At 44.6% G+C, this 15,630-nt stretch overlaps 2 protein-coding genes across 4 annotated transcripts; one reads left to right on the top strand and one right to left on the bottom strand.

Annotated features, from left to right (window-relative positions):
* Positions 1 to 1,013: 1,013 nt before the first annotated feature.
* LOC141920809 (epoxide hydrolase 1-like) lies at positions 1,014 to 12,086 on the top strand. Of its 3 annotated transcripts, none has more exons than XM_074818198.1 (10): positions 1,070 to 1,173; positions 2,539 to 2,562; positions 3,496 to 3,709; positions 4,679 to 4,859; positions 5,647 to 5,877; positions 6,259 to 6,388; positions 7,354 to 7,568; positions 10,284 to 10,392; positions 10,722 to 10,847; positions 11,781 to 12,086. In XM_074818198.1, exons 1-10 carry the CDS (start codon positions 1,145 to 1,147, stop codon positions 11,980 to 11,982), a joined length of 1,461 nt encoding a protein of 486 aa, XP_074674299.1. In that variant the 5' UTR covers positions 1,070 to 1,144; the 3' UTR covers positions 11,983 to 12,086. The 3 variants fall into 3 exon arrangements, with proteins under 3 accessions (XP_074674301.1, XP_074674299.1, XP_074674300.1); XM_074818199.1 differs by having other exon boundaries at positions 4,679 to 4,805; XM_074818200.1 differs by lacking the exons at positions 3,496 to 3,709; positions 4,679 to 4,859 and having other exon boundaries at positions 1,014 to 1,173.
* A 1,336-nt stretch (positions 12,087 to 13,422) lies between these two features.
* Positions 13,423 to 15,569, bottom strand: MAD2L1BP (MAD2L1 binding protein). The gene is made up of 2 exons (XM_074818201.1): positions 15,128 to 15,569; positions 13,423 to 14,505 (listed from the first exon to the last, which is right to left on the bottom strand). Exons 1-2 carry the CDS (start codon positions 15,479 to 15,481, stop codon positions 13,975 to 13,977), a joined length of 885 nt encoding a protein of 294 aa, XP_074674302.1. The 5' UTR covers positions 15,482 to 15,569; the 3' UTR covers positions 13,423 to 13,974.
* Positions 15,570 to 15,630: the final 61 nt, after the last annotated feature.

The following is a 15,630-nucleotide window of genomic DNA, read 5'->3' on the forward strand; positions in this document are numbered from 1 at the left end:
ACTTTGAGCATTGCACGGAGGTAGGAATCATTTCCTCTGACAATAAAATGTAGCTATTCCTGGAGAGAAGTACAACAAGGACACATTTAGGAAGGAGAAGCCTTTATCCAGAAAGATTTTATCAACTGTGAGGAAACAAAATCTAGTTCCCTGAGCTAAAACAAACAATTTCTGTGGAAAATGAAAAACTTAAATTTCCCTTTTTGTTTTGGCTGCTGCAAATCACAAGCGCACATGGAATAGAGCCGTGTGATACACAGGTTGGAAGAGAAACCCGGAGGTCAGCGCATCTCAACTCCTGCTCAAAGCAGGTTCAGGTAGGTCAGGTTGCTCAGTGCCTTGTTCCTGCCAAGTTTTGAATGCCTCCAAGATGGAGATCTCACACCCTTCTGGGCCACTGTTCCAGTGTCTGAATACCTCCATGGTGAATGAATTTCTCATCATATCTAATCAGAATTTTCCTTGTTGCAATTTGTGTCCATTGCCTTTTGTCCTTCAACCGTTGCTCCTCCAGGATGAGTCTGGGTCCATTTTTCCTACGCTCTTCACTGGGTAGCTGTAGACAGCAATAAGACCCCATCCATTGCCTTCTGTTCTCCAGGCTGAACAAGCCCAGGTCTCTCTGTTTCTCCTCGTGCGCCACATGCTCCAGCTCCCCGGCAGCCTGGTGGCTGTACACCACCGAGGGTGGGCTCACTCCAGTCTTTCCTCTACCAGCAAGGCCAGAACTGGACATGGCACTCCAGATGTGGCCTCACAAGTGCTGAAGAGAGTGAAGGATCGCTTCACTCAGCCTGCTGGCTAAATGCTTGCTCTAGAGCCCTGTACACAGCTGGCCTTTGCTGCAAGGACACCTCGTTGACTCAGGCTTGGCTGAGGACTTCAGGCCAGTCTCCGCAGAGTTGCTTTCTATGCATTTGGCATCCAGCCTCTGCTGGTGCACAGGGCTATTCCCTCCCCATGCAGGACTTTGTATTTGCCTGTCTAACTTAATTTGCAACAACACACTTAGACAATAGGTGGCACTAATGGATGATGTAGCTTGCATTGTCATCGAGAGAGCGTCACTGCCGAAGAGAAAGCCAGCAGAGGGAACACCTGGGTTGCTTCGCTCAGAGCAGTGGCCAGGCGAGGAGGAGCAGACATGTGGCAGGAGACCCTTCCAAACGCCTGGTGAGCTCTCCTCGGTGCGGGGAGGAGGCACTCTGAACGGGGCTGTCGGGGCTGGGGCGGGAGAAAGCCCCTGCGGGGTCCCCAGGCCATCGGAGCGTGGGAGAATGCCGCTGAGTTCTCCTGAGCGCGAGTGGGAAGGAGGTTTTATTAGACTGAGCCTTGTTTTGTGAGGCTCAGAGAGCTGCTTCTGGGACATGCTTGCTTTGCTAGCAGTCCCGAGTTTGTGCTGTTGCCATGATCACTGGTTTCATGCCTCTAACTCACTAAACTTTGGGATGGAAGTGGAGAGGGATATTATTACCTGTTGCATAAGCTGCTCAGCCTCCAGGGAGGTGAAGGCTGACACTACTTGCTCTCAGGAGCCCTGTTCTTCCTTGTCTGGGAGCAGTTTGAGGAGAAACCTCCTTAAAATTACACATAGGCTGTCTCAGAGATAGTTACCAAATTGCCTGGGTGACTGCTGGGGCCTCCGGTATAGACACTGGGTTCTGCATCTCAGGCAGCAGTGGGAAACAATACTAGGTAAAAAGAAACAGCCAGCAGACTTGGTTTTTATGGAGTTTCATGTCCTTTTTTTTTTTTTTTTTGTCTCAAGATATTGTAATTATGACACCAAACAGCTCCCTAACGTAGCTGCCTTCCACAAGGCAGAGTAACAAGACTTTCTCTTGTTGCTTCTAATTTTGCTAGATTTTAGATTGTGATTTTCTTGCAAGAGAATCTACCAGGCTGAATGAGAATGAAGGAGAATGTTTTCTTGCAGTCAGATGAGACCCAAAAGCTTGATATCAAATCAGGAGTAGTTAGAAGGAGCAAAGGTATAGCAGCTTATTGAACTCTGAACAGGGAAATGTCCCACAAGCCTCTCGTGCCAGCTCTGCAGCACGATGAGTATGACGTGGTTGGCAGCAGAATAACCCTTGAGCTTGAAAGTCCCCTGCCAAGTCTGTGCACCTATTGCTACACAGCAGTCAAAAGAAACTATTTTCTTGGCTGAAGTAACACAGCCACTGGTAGGATGAAACACCCCAAGGACACTCAGCCAGTTTAGTGCCTTTTATCTAAATAGTGCCAAAGAAGAGAATATTATGGCAACAAACTGTCTAGCTAAAACACAGCCCAGAAACATTGTCTCTTTGTGCAGAGACAGTACTCTGAGCCCCTCTCTTTCTGTCCCACCCAAAAAGTAGGAAAAACAATGGCAAATGTTGCCAGGTGGCTAAAGAGCTTGTGATCCCATGGCTGGGCAGTAAATGCTGCTGGCAGGTGACGTTCTTTGCACCATCCTCAAGGGTCAGTACCATTCAGACATCACTATCAGACTATAAAGATCATCTTTTTTTTTTTTTTTTTCTGCTTCTGCAGGGAGAGCATCTTGTCCCAGATCAGGTGAGTGAAATAGCTGCTCTGTGCTGAGGCCCCCACTTCTTTTATTAGCACCCTGGCTGGGGCACAGCATAGTCCCTTCCCTGCCCTGTATGACAACAACAACAAAATCTTCTTTCACAGTCCCCTTGCAGCCCCCTGTGATAGCCCCAGACACCTCTACTAATCCCCAAGGGAAGCCAGAGAGCTTGAGGCACAGGTCAGAAGGATGGGAAAGTACACTACATTTAGGACTTATTGCTCAAGCATTTGAACAGTTTTGAAACACGTTGCATGTCTGTTAACACCAGCTCTGGTGACTTAGCTCCCACACCTCAAGAAAGTCTGAAACCTTGCTGTCTAGAACAGAAACAGGGACACCAGACAGACAAACTGAGATCCTTACCCATGGAAAACTATGGTGGAAGACCAGTGTTGCCCTAAAAGATGACTGAATCTGTAGGGGAGCTATGTATAAAGCACTGCCAAAAGGGATGTGCCCAGCACATCCAGCTCTCTCCATCAGCTGAAGACCCTTGTCTCTGCTCCTGCCCCTCAGCCCATTCTGTCTGTGCAGTTTTTATTCCTGGAAGAGTCCAGCTGCTACTAACCCATTCACTCCAGTACCTGCCTTAAATAGATTGGCCCATATCCTATTGATCCTTGTCCTCCAGAGCACCCTGGTTCACAAGTAGAGGGAGAAGGAAGCCTTGTGGTCAGCAAGTCCTGATCAACAAAGACTTGAGATCCCTAAGAAATGCTGGTGGATATAACCCTGCCCCAAATCTTGCCTGTGATCTTCAAAAATAACAGAAACTCCCAGCCTCTGCTGACTCCATGGGATTTGTAGGCATTTGTTACTGCTCAGGCCTAACCATTGTGAATACGAGCCTCAGCATAGTCCCTTTACCTTACACACTTCTGTTGTGGAACACAAACAATTTTATGCCTCCCCAGGTCTTTTGAATATTCTCAGAAGAATGTGGTCCTGGTCTCTACAGCCACGCTAGGGGTCGGAGGGATGCTGGTTTACTGGCTGAGGTCTAGACACAAGATCAAGACTATTGAAATGGGCGATGGATGGTGGGGCTCAGGCGAAAGACCCCTAAAAGGGAAAGAAGATGAAAGTATCCGTCCCTTCAAGATTGAAACATCTGACAAAGAAATCGAGGTACCGGTAGCTGGGATGTAAGGAGGGGCAGAAAGCTGCAAGTTGGAGCCAGTCCATCACCTGCCTTACTGCTTTGAGATGATGCCCTGGGGGTGACAGCAGTGCTCCATAGATGATGCTCTGGCTCACTGCCCTTTGTGAATGGTATTTGAGCTCAGATTCATTGCAGTGTCCCACAAAGACTTTCTGAGAGCACAGACCCTCTCTGCAACCTGGGGCTACTCCTGCAGAAAGGCCACACTTTGAGCACCATACTTTGACAGTGGGTCTGCAGATGGTGGAGCAGGGTGGGAGGGCATTGGGACAACAGTGGCACTGGTGGGGCAGGACTGAGGGGCTTTCACAGATGGAAGGGCTAGAAAGGTGAAGAGGGACAGGGTCTTGACTGAGTCACAGTATCTCTGTCCCTACATGTCTGTTCCTAATTATCTGGCCAACTAGCAGTTGGCAGCTCAAGGTTGAGCTTCTTATTATTCTCCCAGTTGGCAGTGCTGGCAAACTCACAGAATCACAGAATCATCTAGGTTGGAAAAGACCTTGAAGATCACCTAGTCCAACCATTAACCTAACACTGACAGATCCCAACTACACCATATCCCTAAGCACCATGTCAACCCAACTCTTAAACACCTCCAGGAATGGGGAGTCCACCACTTCCCCACAACTCCTAGTGCCAAAAACCTTAAAGCAAATTTAGCATCAAGGAAAAAGTAGGATTTGGTACTCCTGGGTGCCCTAGGGGAACTGTTAACCTGTAGAAAAATATATTTCTCATAAATAAATAATAAATAAATAATAAATAATGATTCAGGAGGTCATGCAGAGTGTGGCACTGCTTCAGGAGGGCTCGTGGTGTCCCAGATAGAGATACAAAAGCTGGGAGAGTCAGGAGAGCCTGTCCATGTCTGCCCTGGCGTAGGGCACGCGTGGGCAGCTGGCCAGCCTCGCAAGAAGGGCTCCCCTCTGCAGGACCTGCACCGCCGCCTGGAGCAGGCTCGCTACGCACCGCCGCTGGAAGGGGCTGCCTTCCACTATGGCTTCAACTCCAGCTACCTGCAGAAGGTGGTGGCCTACTGGAGGAACAAGTTTGACTGGCGTAAGCAAGTGGAAGTCCTGAACAAATACCCCCATTTCCAAACCACCATTGAAGGTGAGGTGGTCTCTGTGGCTTGAGCAGGTCTCACTCTGAAATGCACAGAGACAAGGGAGAGGTTTAAGAGCTTACAATATTTAAGACAACAGTATGCATAACAGCTTAGTGATATGAGTGGTATCACTAGTGGAGGCTATATTACTAATAACCTTCTATAGATTAACACCATTACACAGTGGCAATAAGATTAGGTCTGCTTCAAGATGGGCTTCATCTGGCTCTGAACCTGTTCTAACTAATGATGAAGCTTTCTTCTGCTATTGCCTTGAAGCCACCTTTGAAAATTGCAAAATTTAGCCAGACTCTGAGGCTAGAATATCGTCCACCACCAGTTTAGCCAGATGAGGTTAGCAGTTACACTTCAGGTAAGTGATCTGCAGGTTAAACTTCTATTTTGCACTTACTTTTTCATGTTTCTCTTTTTATCAGCCACACATTTTGTAATTTTTCATGTTTGTGCATGTGTCTTAACTGCATTATGCTATTCATTTAAGTGCAGCTCTACTTATATACTGTGAGACCAGTTTCTCAGGAGAGGGATGCTCAATCTCCTGTGACCCCAGTATCTGGGGTGGGATCAATACCTCTATCGGCACGTAAAAGATGAGACATAGGTACAGTACCAGGCATCCCCTTTCAGCTAGGCATCTTCTTGCCATGCGTTGATTGTGTAACTTCTGCTACGAATGCTAATTGCAATTTTGCCACCCTCCTTCTTCAGAGTCCAGAGCAGAAACTGTGATGGAACCAGAGCTTTAATTTATCTGTCTTGGATGTGTGGCAGGGATCGATATCCATTTTATCCACGTGAAGCCCTCCTACGTCCCTCACGGTCGAGCTGTTCAACCTCTGCTGATGGTCCATGGCTGGCCCGGCTCCTTCTATGAGTTCTACAAGATCATCCCTCTGCTCACAGAGCCAGCTGCACATGGCCTGAACGAGGGTGACGTGGTGTTCGAGGTCATCTGCCCATCCATCCCAGGCTATGGCTTCTCGGAGGCACCACACCAGAAAGGTAAGAGATGAAAAGGCTCCATTGAAATCTCAAGGTTTTTGGAGTAACACCTCAGCCATTCCTGAGCCCCCTGGGCACTGCAGTTTGTGAATGCAGATGCTTGGCTCTGCACTAACACCCACATGGCCGAGGCTCTGGGGCTGGCTGTGGAGATTTCAAAGGCAATGGTAGTTGGAAGCCAGGTCTGCTTTCCACTTTCTCCACCTTCCACTGAATTTCTATCATCTTGTCTTCACTTTATTGCCAAGGAGTGAGGCAGAGCAGCATAGCACACTGTGCCTTCACACAGCAGCATAGGCACAAGCCTCTGTCAGGCCACTATCTTTGGCCGGGGATGAACACTACAACAAACAGGTCTGCTATGTTTCTCTTTACCTACAGGCTTTGACACTGTAGCAACTGCTCGGATATTTCATAAGCTGATGAACAGATTGGGCTTCAAGGAATACTACCTACAGGGAGGAGACTGGGGATCTCGTATTACCACAAACATGGCCCAGATGCTGCCACAGTGAGTAGCAAAGGGAATCAGTGCAGAAAAGCTGCCTCTAGTTCTTACACTACTTTCTGGCTCCATGGTCCCAGTCCTGCCTTCTGTTTGCCCTGTCTTCTGCTTTGTTTCCTCCAGGGACATCCCCACCCCTGTGCATTCAGTTGTATTCATATGCTTTGCATTGATATTGGCACAGTTCTCGTGCTTTCTAAATTTCAGTCCTGTTTGGCTTCTCTTTCACTAGCTGTGGAAGTAAACTCTGTTGCATTTTGATTTGAGACCTCAAAGAGATAGATCATCATTCTAAGTCAGGAAGGAGATAAATTTAAAATCAGCAGGGAGAAAAGGAAGGAAGGAACTCAGCCTTTCAGCAGCTGAACAGTACCATGAAGTACAGGACTTTCCTGTCTAAAATGCAGAGTTGAGACTGATCGGAAAAGAAACACAATACCTTCCTTAGGAGATGGTATCACAGCTCATTGTTTAGCATTTAATGAAAAGCGGGCACCGCAGCCACGCTTAGGTCAGAGAACAGATGAAGTGGGAAAGCTGTTAAATCAGTTAGATCGCAGGCTGAGCAGCTCACTGTTCCCAATTGCAGTTGTGCTTCACAGCACCCAGAGCACTGTGGCCACATGTGATCTACTCAAGCTTTTCAGAAAATACCCAACGCAGCCTGTTCCCTACAGCACAGAACAACACAAGATCAACAGCCAGAGGTACCAGCAAGGATATGCCACATCCAGAAAATGCGTAGCTAAAGCTAACATCATACCAGTGGCACAGGTGGATGGAGGTGGCACCAGCTGTACCATTTCTAACTCCCATAAATTTTTTTTTTTGAATCATGATGAACCTGAAGGGCTTTATGTATTTGGCTCAATGAAATGTTTCTATCACAGCTCCAGAAAGATTTATTTTCTAGAAAATTTGGAGACAGAAAAGCGCTTGATTCAACCTTCTATTAATTAACTTGATTTTAGATCTGTGAAAGGGCTTCATCTGAATCTCATCTTTGTCAACAAACAAGGTTTGAGAAGGATGATTTCTGTGATGCTTGGGGCTTATGTACCATGGCTGGTAGGCCTCAGTAGGGAAGATGTTCGACGTATGTACCCTTTCATCCAGAAGAATATATATGAACTTCTGCGAGAGTCTGGATACCTACACATCCAAGCCACCAAACCAGACACTGCAGGTAATGAACCTTCTCTGTATTGCTACGAACATCATATACTAACTGCTTATGGTATATAAAAACTTAGTTGAACAAATGCCAACCATGTTTGAGAAGCAAAGAGTTCTGGGGACTGAATGAAAGACATGGGGACAAGAACTGTGTAAAAGGAAGTTAAAGGAACATCTTAAAAAAGATTAAGACTACAAATATAACTTTTCAAGGTCTTTTAAATGGCATGCCACTTCTCTTGGGGAAAGAACCCCTTTGCAAAAAGCCTCTTAAAGTAAAGCACAGGGTCCCGAAATTGAAGCTTCTAGAAATAAATGTGGGTGAAAACAAGAAAAATATCATAAGCAAGTGCAATGTGAAACTTGCAGAAAGGTAGACACAGCCCTAACACCTGAGAAGCCAGAAGCCTTACATAGTGGGGCCAGTAGATAAGGAATCTGAAAAAAGATACGGCCATCTCAGAAAAGGTAATGAATTTTTTGCATCAGTCCCCACTAGCAAGGATTATGGAGTATTCCTTTATTGAAATAATCTTCATCAGGAAAGACAGCAGAGCTGTCTCAGACTGGTGTCAGATGTGGAGACCATAGAATGAATGGCACCCCATCCTCGCAATTCACTGAAAAAGAAGAAACTGAAACTGAAACATCGACTAATGCCTAGTCTGTTGCTTGAACAGATCACACCACTAAAGAAATAAAAGGGGACAAATAAGATACCAGGTTGGGCTTTTGTTTTGTTTTTTATGAGCCAAACAGTGAAGGTAGCCCCAGAAAAATGAGGACCAGTATGTCTAGTCTCTGATCAGAAAACTAGCAGAACTATTTTAAAGAGGATAATTGATTTGCAGGTGATAACATCACAGTGAAATCATGCTTCAAAAATCAGAACTCTGACAGAATCAAAGAGCTGCGGATCCAGTAATGGATCATATTTCATTTCCAAAAAAGTTTTGTTGAGGTTCATCCCCCAGTGTTCTAAAAGAAATTAAATTGCCTTAGGAAAAGGATTAAATTCATGGATTAATCATAAGAGTCCAAGCATAAGAATAAGTAAGCAAGTTCCAGGGGAGGGAGAATATCACAAAAATCTGTGCTGGCACCTGTACCTTTCAACGTGATCCTAATTTTTCTACAGATAAAAGTTAATGGTTAAGTGAAAATTTGACAGCTATCCAGGGTTTTGTTTAATCTAAAGATAACTGCAGAGAGTTGCAAAAACATTTAAGTGACTGATTGATTAAACTGGCCAATAAAAACTGGTGTCAACGAAGTCCAAAGCCATTTAAGTAGAGGAAGAAAATCACAATGGGCTCTAGTATGGCTGCTGCCGTATGAGAGAATCCACAAGTCATGGACAGTGCTTTGAAATGTCAGCCGACTCAGAGTTTAAGAGAATCCTACAAACTCTTAAAGAAAGCAAAAGGAGACTAAGACAAAACAATAAATCCATGATACTCAGAATCTGTTGCACCCCTGTTCACCCTGTTTCATAAATATATTTTAGAATCAGAAGAATACAGGAAGGGGAGAAAAGGAAGACTGAAGTGACTGAGCAACTTCTGTACAAGCACTGTACATAGTCTAGGACTCTTCAACCTGGAGAAAGAAGAGCAGCATTTTGTAGCACACTAAAATTGTGAAATGTAGAAAATGAGTAGGGGAAAAAGCATGTATTCCCTACTCAGTCTCAAGAAATATCTACGTTATCAGTTTAGTTCTCATTAGGCAGGTTTAAAGGAAAGGAAAGCTAAAGTAGTTTCACTCACCACAGGTTGTGGTACAGGTTGAATCACTAAGTTGCAAACAAGACTGGTATTTCTGAGCATCTAATCCCTGGACATTGAATACAGTAGTTCAGAGGCAGCTTTCAGCCCAGAAAATGCTCATCTCCAGAGGGGTCATGTGTTAACTGGCACATTTTAGCCTGCTCTACCATGGCTGGTCAAAGCATTTACATTACTTTCATCTGCAGCAAATCACTCCAGGCCTGCCAGTACAGGGAAACTGTTGTGCCAATGCACAAACTTACTTTGCTTTAGTTATGTCCACTGTTAAATTGAGACCATGTTTTCATCATCTTTTACAAAGTCACTCAGTGCTAAAGTCACACTAAAATACACAAGAGTAGGCAGTACTGAGTATACTATAAAACTACAGCCTAGAGTATAGTACAGGAATTTTCCCAAGGCAAGCCTTTATCACTACTTAAGTAATCCCTATGCTGTTTTACAGGTAAGAAAGAACACAAATATAATATGCTGTGTACCTGCTATGTTTACAATGTTTGTTAGTGTTCCCCAAAGGCAGGAACAGATAGATACACAACCCTCCACTGTTTAAATTAGATAAAGCGATGAGCAGCACTCAGGGTCCTGGTTATTCATCCTAAACAGGACAGTGCTCCCAAAGAATTTATCAAAAATTGCTTTTCAGAGTGTAATCCCTTTACATCTGAATTTGCTCCTTCTGCCACACATTACCAAGCCATCAGGACTTTCCTAGCTCCTTTTGTATAGGAATTACCCCAGTTCGTGGTGTTGTCAGTTACAACCAGAATTCCACTGGGCTGAATTTGTCAAGAATAAAGTACTACCAGGGCTAATAAAATACAGGCTCTCTACTGAATTCTCAAGAAGAATTCTTGAAAGTCCAGTTTAATTTCCACTGAAGTATTGCACTGCCAGGCAACTGCAGTAGCACTCCTGTTCTTCTCCTAAATTAGGTTGTGGACTGAATGACTCCCCTGTGGGGCTTGCTGCGTATATTTTGGAGAAATTCTCTACCTGGACAGATAAATCATTTCTGCATCAAGATGATGGAGGCTTGGAAAGGTAAGAAAGCAGATGCTCTTCCATGAGAAGACTCATGAAAAGAATGAGTGATAACTAATGAGGAGATAGGTAAAAAACTGGCCAGTCAAAGATTAATTTTAAGGACAAAAGATTATACACGACAAGTAGTAGTTTAAACTTACAGCAGACTGCCTGCAAACTACTGCTTCAGCACCAGACAGTTTTGCTCTGGGCACATGAGTGCCGATTAATTTGCTGCTTGAAAATGAGTGGAGAACAAGAGAAACAACTGTTCTTCAGGGCATGAGCCAAACACAGCATGCTGAGAAACAGCTTCCAATGAAATGTCTTCATTTCTCTCTCAACAGCAAATACTCTCTTGATGAGCTTTTGACCAATGTGATGATATATTGGGTAACATCCTCCATTGTGTCCTCAATGCGATTCTACAAGGAGAACATCTCCAAGGACCCTGGTCTAACTGCTGATGCCAGGTAATGAAGTGGCAGGTGCAAGAGAGATTTGCAAATGAGATTTGCCTGTATAAACATTTAGATCTAATAGACAAAAAAATTCCAAGTTCTTATTTTCTTTTGATAAATATAGTTAAGGGTCACTTTTCTTTTGAACCTACAATTCACACAAGGTAGCGTGTGGCCAAGACAGTGCAGAAGACTTATCAAAGTATATTCAGTCATTTGTGTTCAAAATACAGGTCTATATACCTATTCACCAAACAAATGTAATCTGTGGCTCAGTTCAGTAAAGACAAAACAGAAAATCATGAGCATTTCCGAGAGTTTAAACTGAATTAGGAAGGATATAGCTTACTGGTGGATAAATTAAGAACTACAACTGTTAAGCACAAACTCGGGGAAGCAATCTGGAGAGCAGTACTTGAAACCAAGCACCTTCTAACGGCCACTGGCTTTAAGATGACTAAGAGAGGCTGACCAGGAAAAAGCTGCTGAGCAGAATTCTCCAAGTGATTGATCATACAAACAAACAGGAGAGTCTTTTTTCTTTGTAGACTGAACCGGTTTACCTTTCCTCTCAAGAGACTCATTTGTTACGTTGCTACCATAAATTCTAAAGTAAACATGAGGTAGCTCATTTCTGACTTTCACAGAGAGGTGTGGCATCTTGCCACGTATCCCGAAACAAAACAAGGTAAGCTTAAAAATCTGAAACATTTCAAGGTTGAACTGTGTGCAAAGTTGGCTCTACTTTACACATTATTGGTTATAACATTCTTAAACTCAAGGAGATCCAAATACAAGTGAAGCTCTTCAGCAGAGTACTGACTGCAAAATGGGTTGCTGGGATCAAACCTCCCCAGCTGACTGTGGCAGTTACCAGAGTCAGAAGTTTTTTATAGACTTTTCCCATGACTTCTTTCCAAAATGAAGTTAACTAATGTCTTCCAGGGTTGGAGTATATGTTCCCACAGGGATTGCAGCTTTTCCTCAGGAAATAGTACATACACCACATGTCTGGGCAAAGAAGATCTTCAAGAACATCATCACTTACTCTTACATGCCACGTGGAGGCCATTTTGCTGCCTTTGAGGAACCAAAGCTTCTGGCACAAGACATCATGCACTTTGTCAGAAAGGTGGAACAGCTGTGAACCTGCAGTTTAGATACATACATAGAATGGAAGCAAGTTGTTCTGCCACCAGCAGAACCTTTACTTTGAGGTATTAAATAAATCCAATGTAATCACATACAGAAGCCAGCATTTTATTTTGATAATTATTATAGTACTAAACTTGTTAATCAAGCTCTAAAGCTCTTAAGGAAAAAAAAAAAAAGCATCTTGTCTTCTTTTATTCCCAGCACCGTATCATTGCTGCATTCATAGTTCAAGTATAACAGAATATGTAAACGGTTTAATGCAGTAACATTGCACTCATCTGGGGAAGAGAGTAGAAAGGAACTTGGCCCTTGTTCCTCAGAACTAAGGCTTCTGTTGAAAAGCCTCTTTAAATACTTGAGCGTATGCATTCTTAAATATGCGTTACAAGCAGCTTTGGTGGAAGTGTAAAGGGTTTTGATCTCCTGAGCACAAACACTCCTATGTTCAAGTTATATTTCATTCAAGTCCTGTGATTACATATTCAAGTGGGCAGCTGCACATAAGGCAGCCTTCTTCATTCTAGCAGTTTTTGCCCTAGAGCTAGATTTAGCAGTTATGACTACTATTGTAAACAGTTGTTAATGGATAAAAAGGGAGAGACAGCACTCCCTAGTGTTCTCCATGCTCAAAAATATCAACTTAATTCCCTCCTAGCTCTACAATCTCACTCCATTCCAAAAGGTCACAGTTAAAATATGCACCAAGTTTAGGTTACTTCAACCTTTACCCTCCTTTCAAAGGATTTTTACCACCCCATTGTGCAATTTATGCTAGCAAGAAACTGCAAGCAACCTCGCTACCAGTAGGCTCATGTTTCTCTTCAAATGGGATAGACCTGTTTGGAGCTATTAAGCTCATTACATTACAAATACATACCCAGCCAACTGAAGATAACTCCAGCAGGTATCTAGTTCTGACACACTATGCTCTACGGGTTTCTCTCCCTCTCTGTCCCATTTTGCACTAGACACCAGGCCAGAAGAAAGGGCTCAAGTTCTGCTTCCAAGTAATACATTCCGACTTAGATCAGGAATTTGACAGGTAAAGATAGTGCTGAACTTGATCACACTCCTCTCACCCCTTCTTCACATTTCAGAAACATTTAGAGTCTAAGACTTCTAAGATGTAAAAGCAAAAACATAATTTTTCTGTTGTTGTTTTAAGTGAGAATAAACTAGCATATTGGGGCAGGAGTCGTAACTTCCTCTGATGAGGGTTAGAGCAGAAACTCCTTACTTTTAACTGTACATCTAACTGATTGTCAGGGCTGTTGGACTAAAGGTTAGTAAAAAAAAAAATAGGAAGATGTATTTCCCTGCCTCCACAGGACTCCTCAACCTCTTTTCATCACCCTACAGGACCATACAGATATAAGACCTCCCAATTGCTGAGAAGTCCCACTCTTTGGATTATTAAGTAACTGGAACTGAGTTATGGGGAAGTCTAATTTTAATCAAACAGATGGGCAAACACTTGAGTACTCAAGCCTGATCAGACTGCAGGTAAAGGTCTCCTTTTACAGGAATAGGGTAGGTAAGAATGGTTATGGCCTTTATAGTGAAGGCCGAGTGTATTAGTAATCACATACATTACCTAGAGTCCCAAACAATCAGCTAATTATTACCAGATAAATGGCTACATTAAAACTCAGGAGAGAGAAGACTGTATCCAGTATTTGCCAGTTCAGCAAGTATATGGCAGGAAAGCTTTACTCCCACCACACTGAATCACCTCCTGTGCCACAACTCAGCTCCTTAAAGAATCACTGTATCTGTGTGCAACTGTGCCTTAAAGGGTATTTGCTTTCAACAATTCAGGAGATGAAGACAGATGAACTCAGTCAAACTACAGGAAGGCAGTAGATGCCCTGGAGAAAAGATCCAGACAGAGAATAATACATGGTTACATTTGATAAAGTTATTATTGCTTAAAGCAGCACCAAGAGTTATTCAATATTCCATTAAGAGTTCCACAGAGCGCAGATCATTCACGAAAGCCTTTGAGCGTCACGGGTGCTTGAAACCATACATAGTCCTCCCAAGTAGAAGTCACATGCTGAGGAGGCGAGGAGCTTACATTGATGACTCCATCGCAGGACAAGTTAACAGTTAGTTTCCTTCCTCGGGTCGGCACTTTATAGTTGAGCTTGGGCCGGAACCAATCAACACCACAATCGCGGTGTCCTTGGAGCATAACAACAGTGCCCACGACAGGGAGAGCCTTAAGTTCACTGAAGACATCCGCAACGAAGAGTGCGTGAAAGAGCTTGCGAACACAGGATGCAGTTTTCAGGCTCTCCTCAGCACAGCCCTCATAGATACCCTCTAAGTTGAGCTCATAGAGCTCCTTGGGGCTCATGACATTGCCTCCAAGTAGAATGAGAACCCGAGGAACCAGTGTCAAACTAAACATTACTTCCAAGTGCTGGAGCACTCCCTCTAGCTCCATCAGCACCTGCTGGCACTTCTTGCTTGCTGGGTCCACAGAGGGTGGCTTCTTAATCAGGTCTCCATCCTCAAAAACAAACAGACAAAAAAGATTAGCACATTTCATTATTAGGACATATTAGTCCTAGTACATTCTTCAGAAAGCATGGCCTATCCCATCCCTGAAAGTCAAGGAAGGTTCAGAGGGTTTTATGCTCCTTTTGAAAGATATAAGTACTCACATACAAAATCAGGAGATCCAAGAGGAACACAAAAGGCTGCTCTGCAGTTGCTTGGTTGAATCTGAACTACACTACTGATGAATTCCCACAAGAATTAGAAACCCCAATTTTTAAAGATCAGATATCACTTCAAAGCCACTTAGAATTAAAAAAACTTTTTCTTACAGTTGTTTAAGCAACAAACAAAACAATAACATGCTTTGGGCAGAAACTAGGATAATGAAAGAAAAACAGTAACTTGATGAGACCTTTAAACACTTAACTTAAAGCATTTTTTTTAAATGAAGTTGTAGCAACATTTAAAGCTACAACTACAAAAAACACGTTACTTTAGAAGCAGTTGACATACTAAAATGCGACTTACTGAGCTAGAACAGTTAGCTGACAGGCAAAACTCAAATGCTGCAGCCTCTGCAGCATGGCCGCTCCTGGGGTACCTCCCGGCCGCCCCCTCGCAGCCCCCCTCACCTGCATCGCCCGCCGGCAGAAGTAGGCGAGCTGCTCGTAGGGCAGTGGGAGCTGGTGCCGCTGGTGTAGGACGTGCTTGAGGAGCTCGCAGGCGAAGCGGCAGCAGCTCTCCCGGCTCACAGGGCCCGGAAACACCACGGACACCGAGGGGCAGGCCGCCGCCAGCCCACTCCGCTGGGGCCTCATCCCGCCACCACGGTCCAGGGCTGATGGCGCCTCAGCTATAAGGAACGGGGAAGGGGGAGCGATCGCTCGAGTAGGAGCAAGAGCTACCGCAATCCTAGGAGCCGCCATTTTCTGACCAGCGGAGGGCGGCCGGCGGGGATTTGAATGGCCGCCGCCGGAGGGCATCATGGGAGTGGCTAACGTTCGTCTCGCGCGACTTCCGGTGGCGCAGGCGCCCTGCTTGGCGGGGAGGGGCGGGGCTTCCGCCCGGAGGCCAGGCCCGGCCCAGCCCAGCCCAGCCCAGCCCAGGGTAACGGGGCGGGCTGCTTCGGCGGACC

Source organism: Strix aluco, chromosome 3, assembly GCF_031877795.1.
Source record: "Strix aluco isolate bStrAlu1 chromosome 3, bStrAlu1.hap1, whole genome shotgun sequence".
Classification (NCBI taxonomy): domain Eukaryota; kingdom Metazoa; phylum Chordata; class Aves; order Strigiformes; family Strigidae; genus Strix; species Strix aluco.

Bases quoted from the DNA above. Each gene is read 5' to 3' on its own strand.
- LOC141920809 (XM_074818198.1), top strand. From the start codon at position 1,145: ATGTGGCAGGAGACCCTTCCAAACGCCTG. The intron at 1,174-2,538 runs GTGAGCTCTCCT...CTGCTTCTGCAG, and splicing joins GAGACCCTTCCAAACGCCTG to GGAGAGCATCTTGTCCCAGA. The intron at 4,860-5,646 runs GTGAGGTGGTCT...GATGTGTGGCAG, and splicing joins TTTCCAAACCACCATTGAAG to GGATCGATATCCATTTTATC.
- MAD2L1BP (XM_074818201.1), bottom strand. From the start codon at position 15,481: ATGATGCCCTCCGGCGGCGGCCATTCAAATCCCCGCCGGCCGCCCTCC. The intron at 14,506-15,127 runs GTGAGGGGGGCT...TTTGTTTTTGAG, and splicing joins TCTGCCGGCGGGCGATGCAG to GATGGAGACCTGATTAAGAA.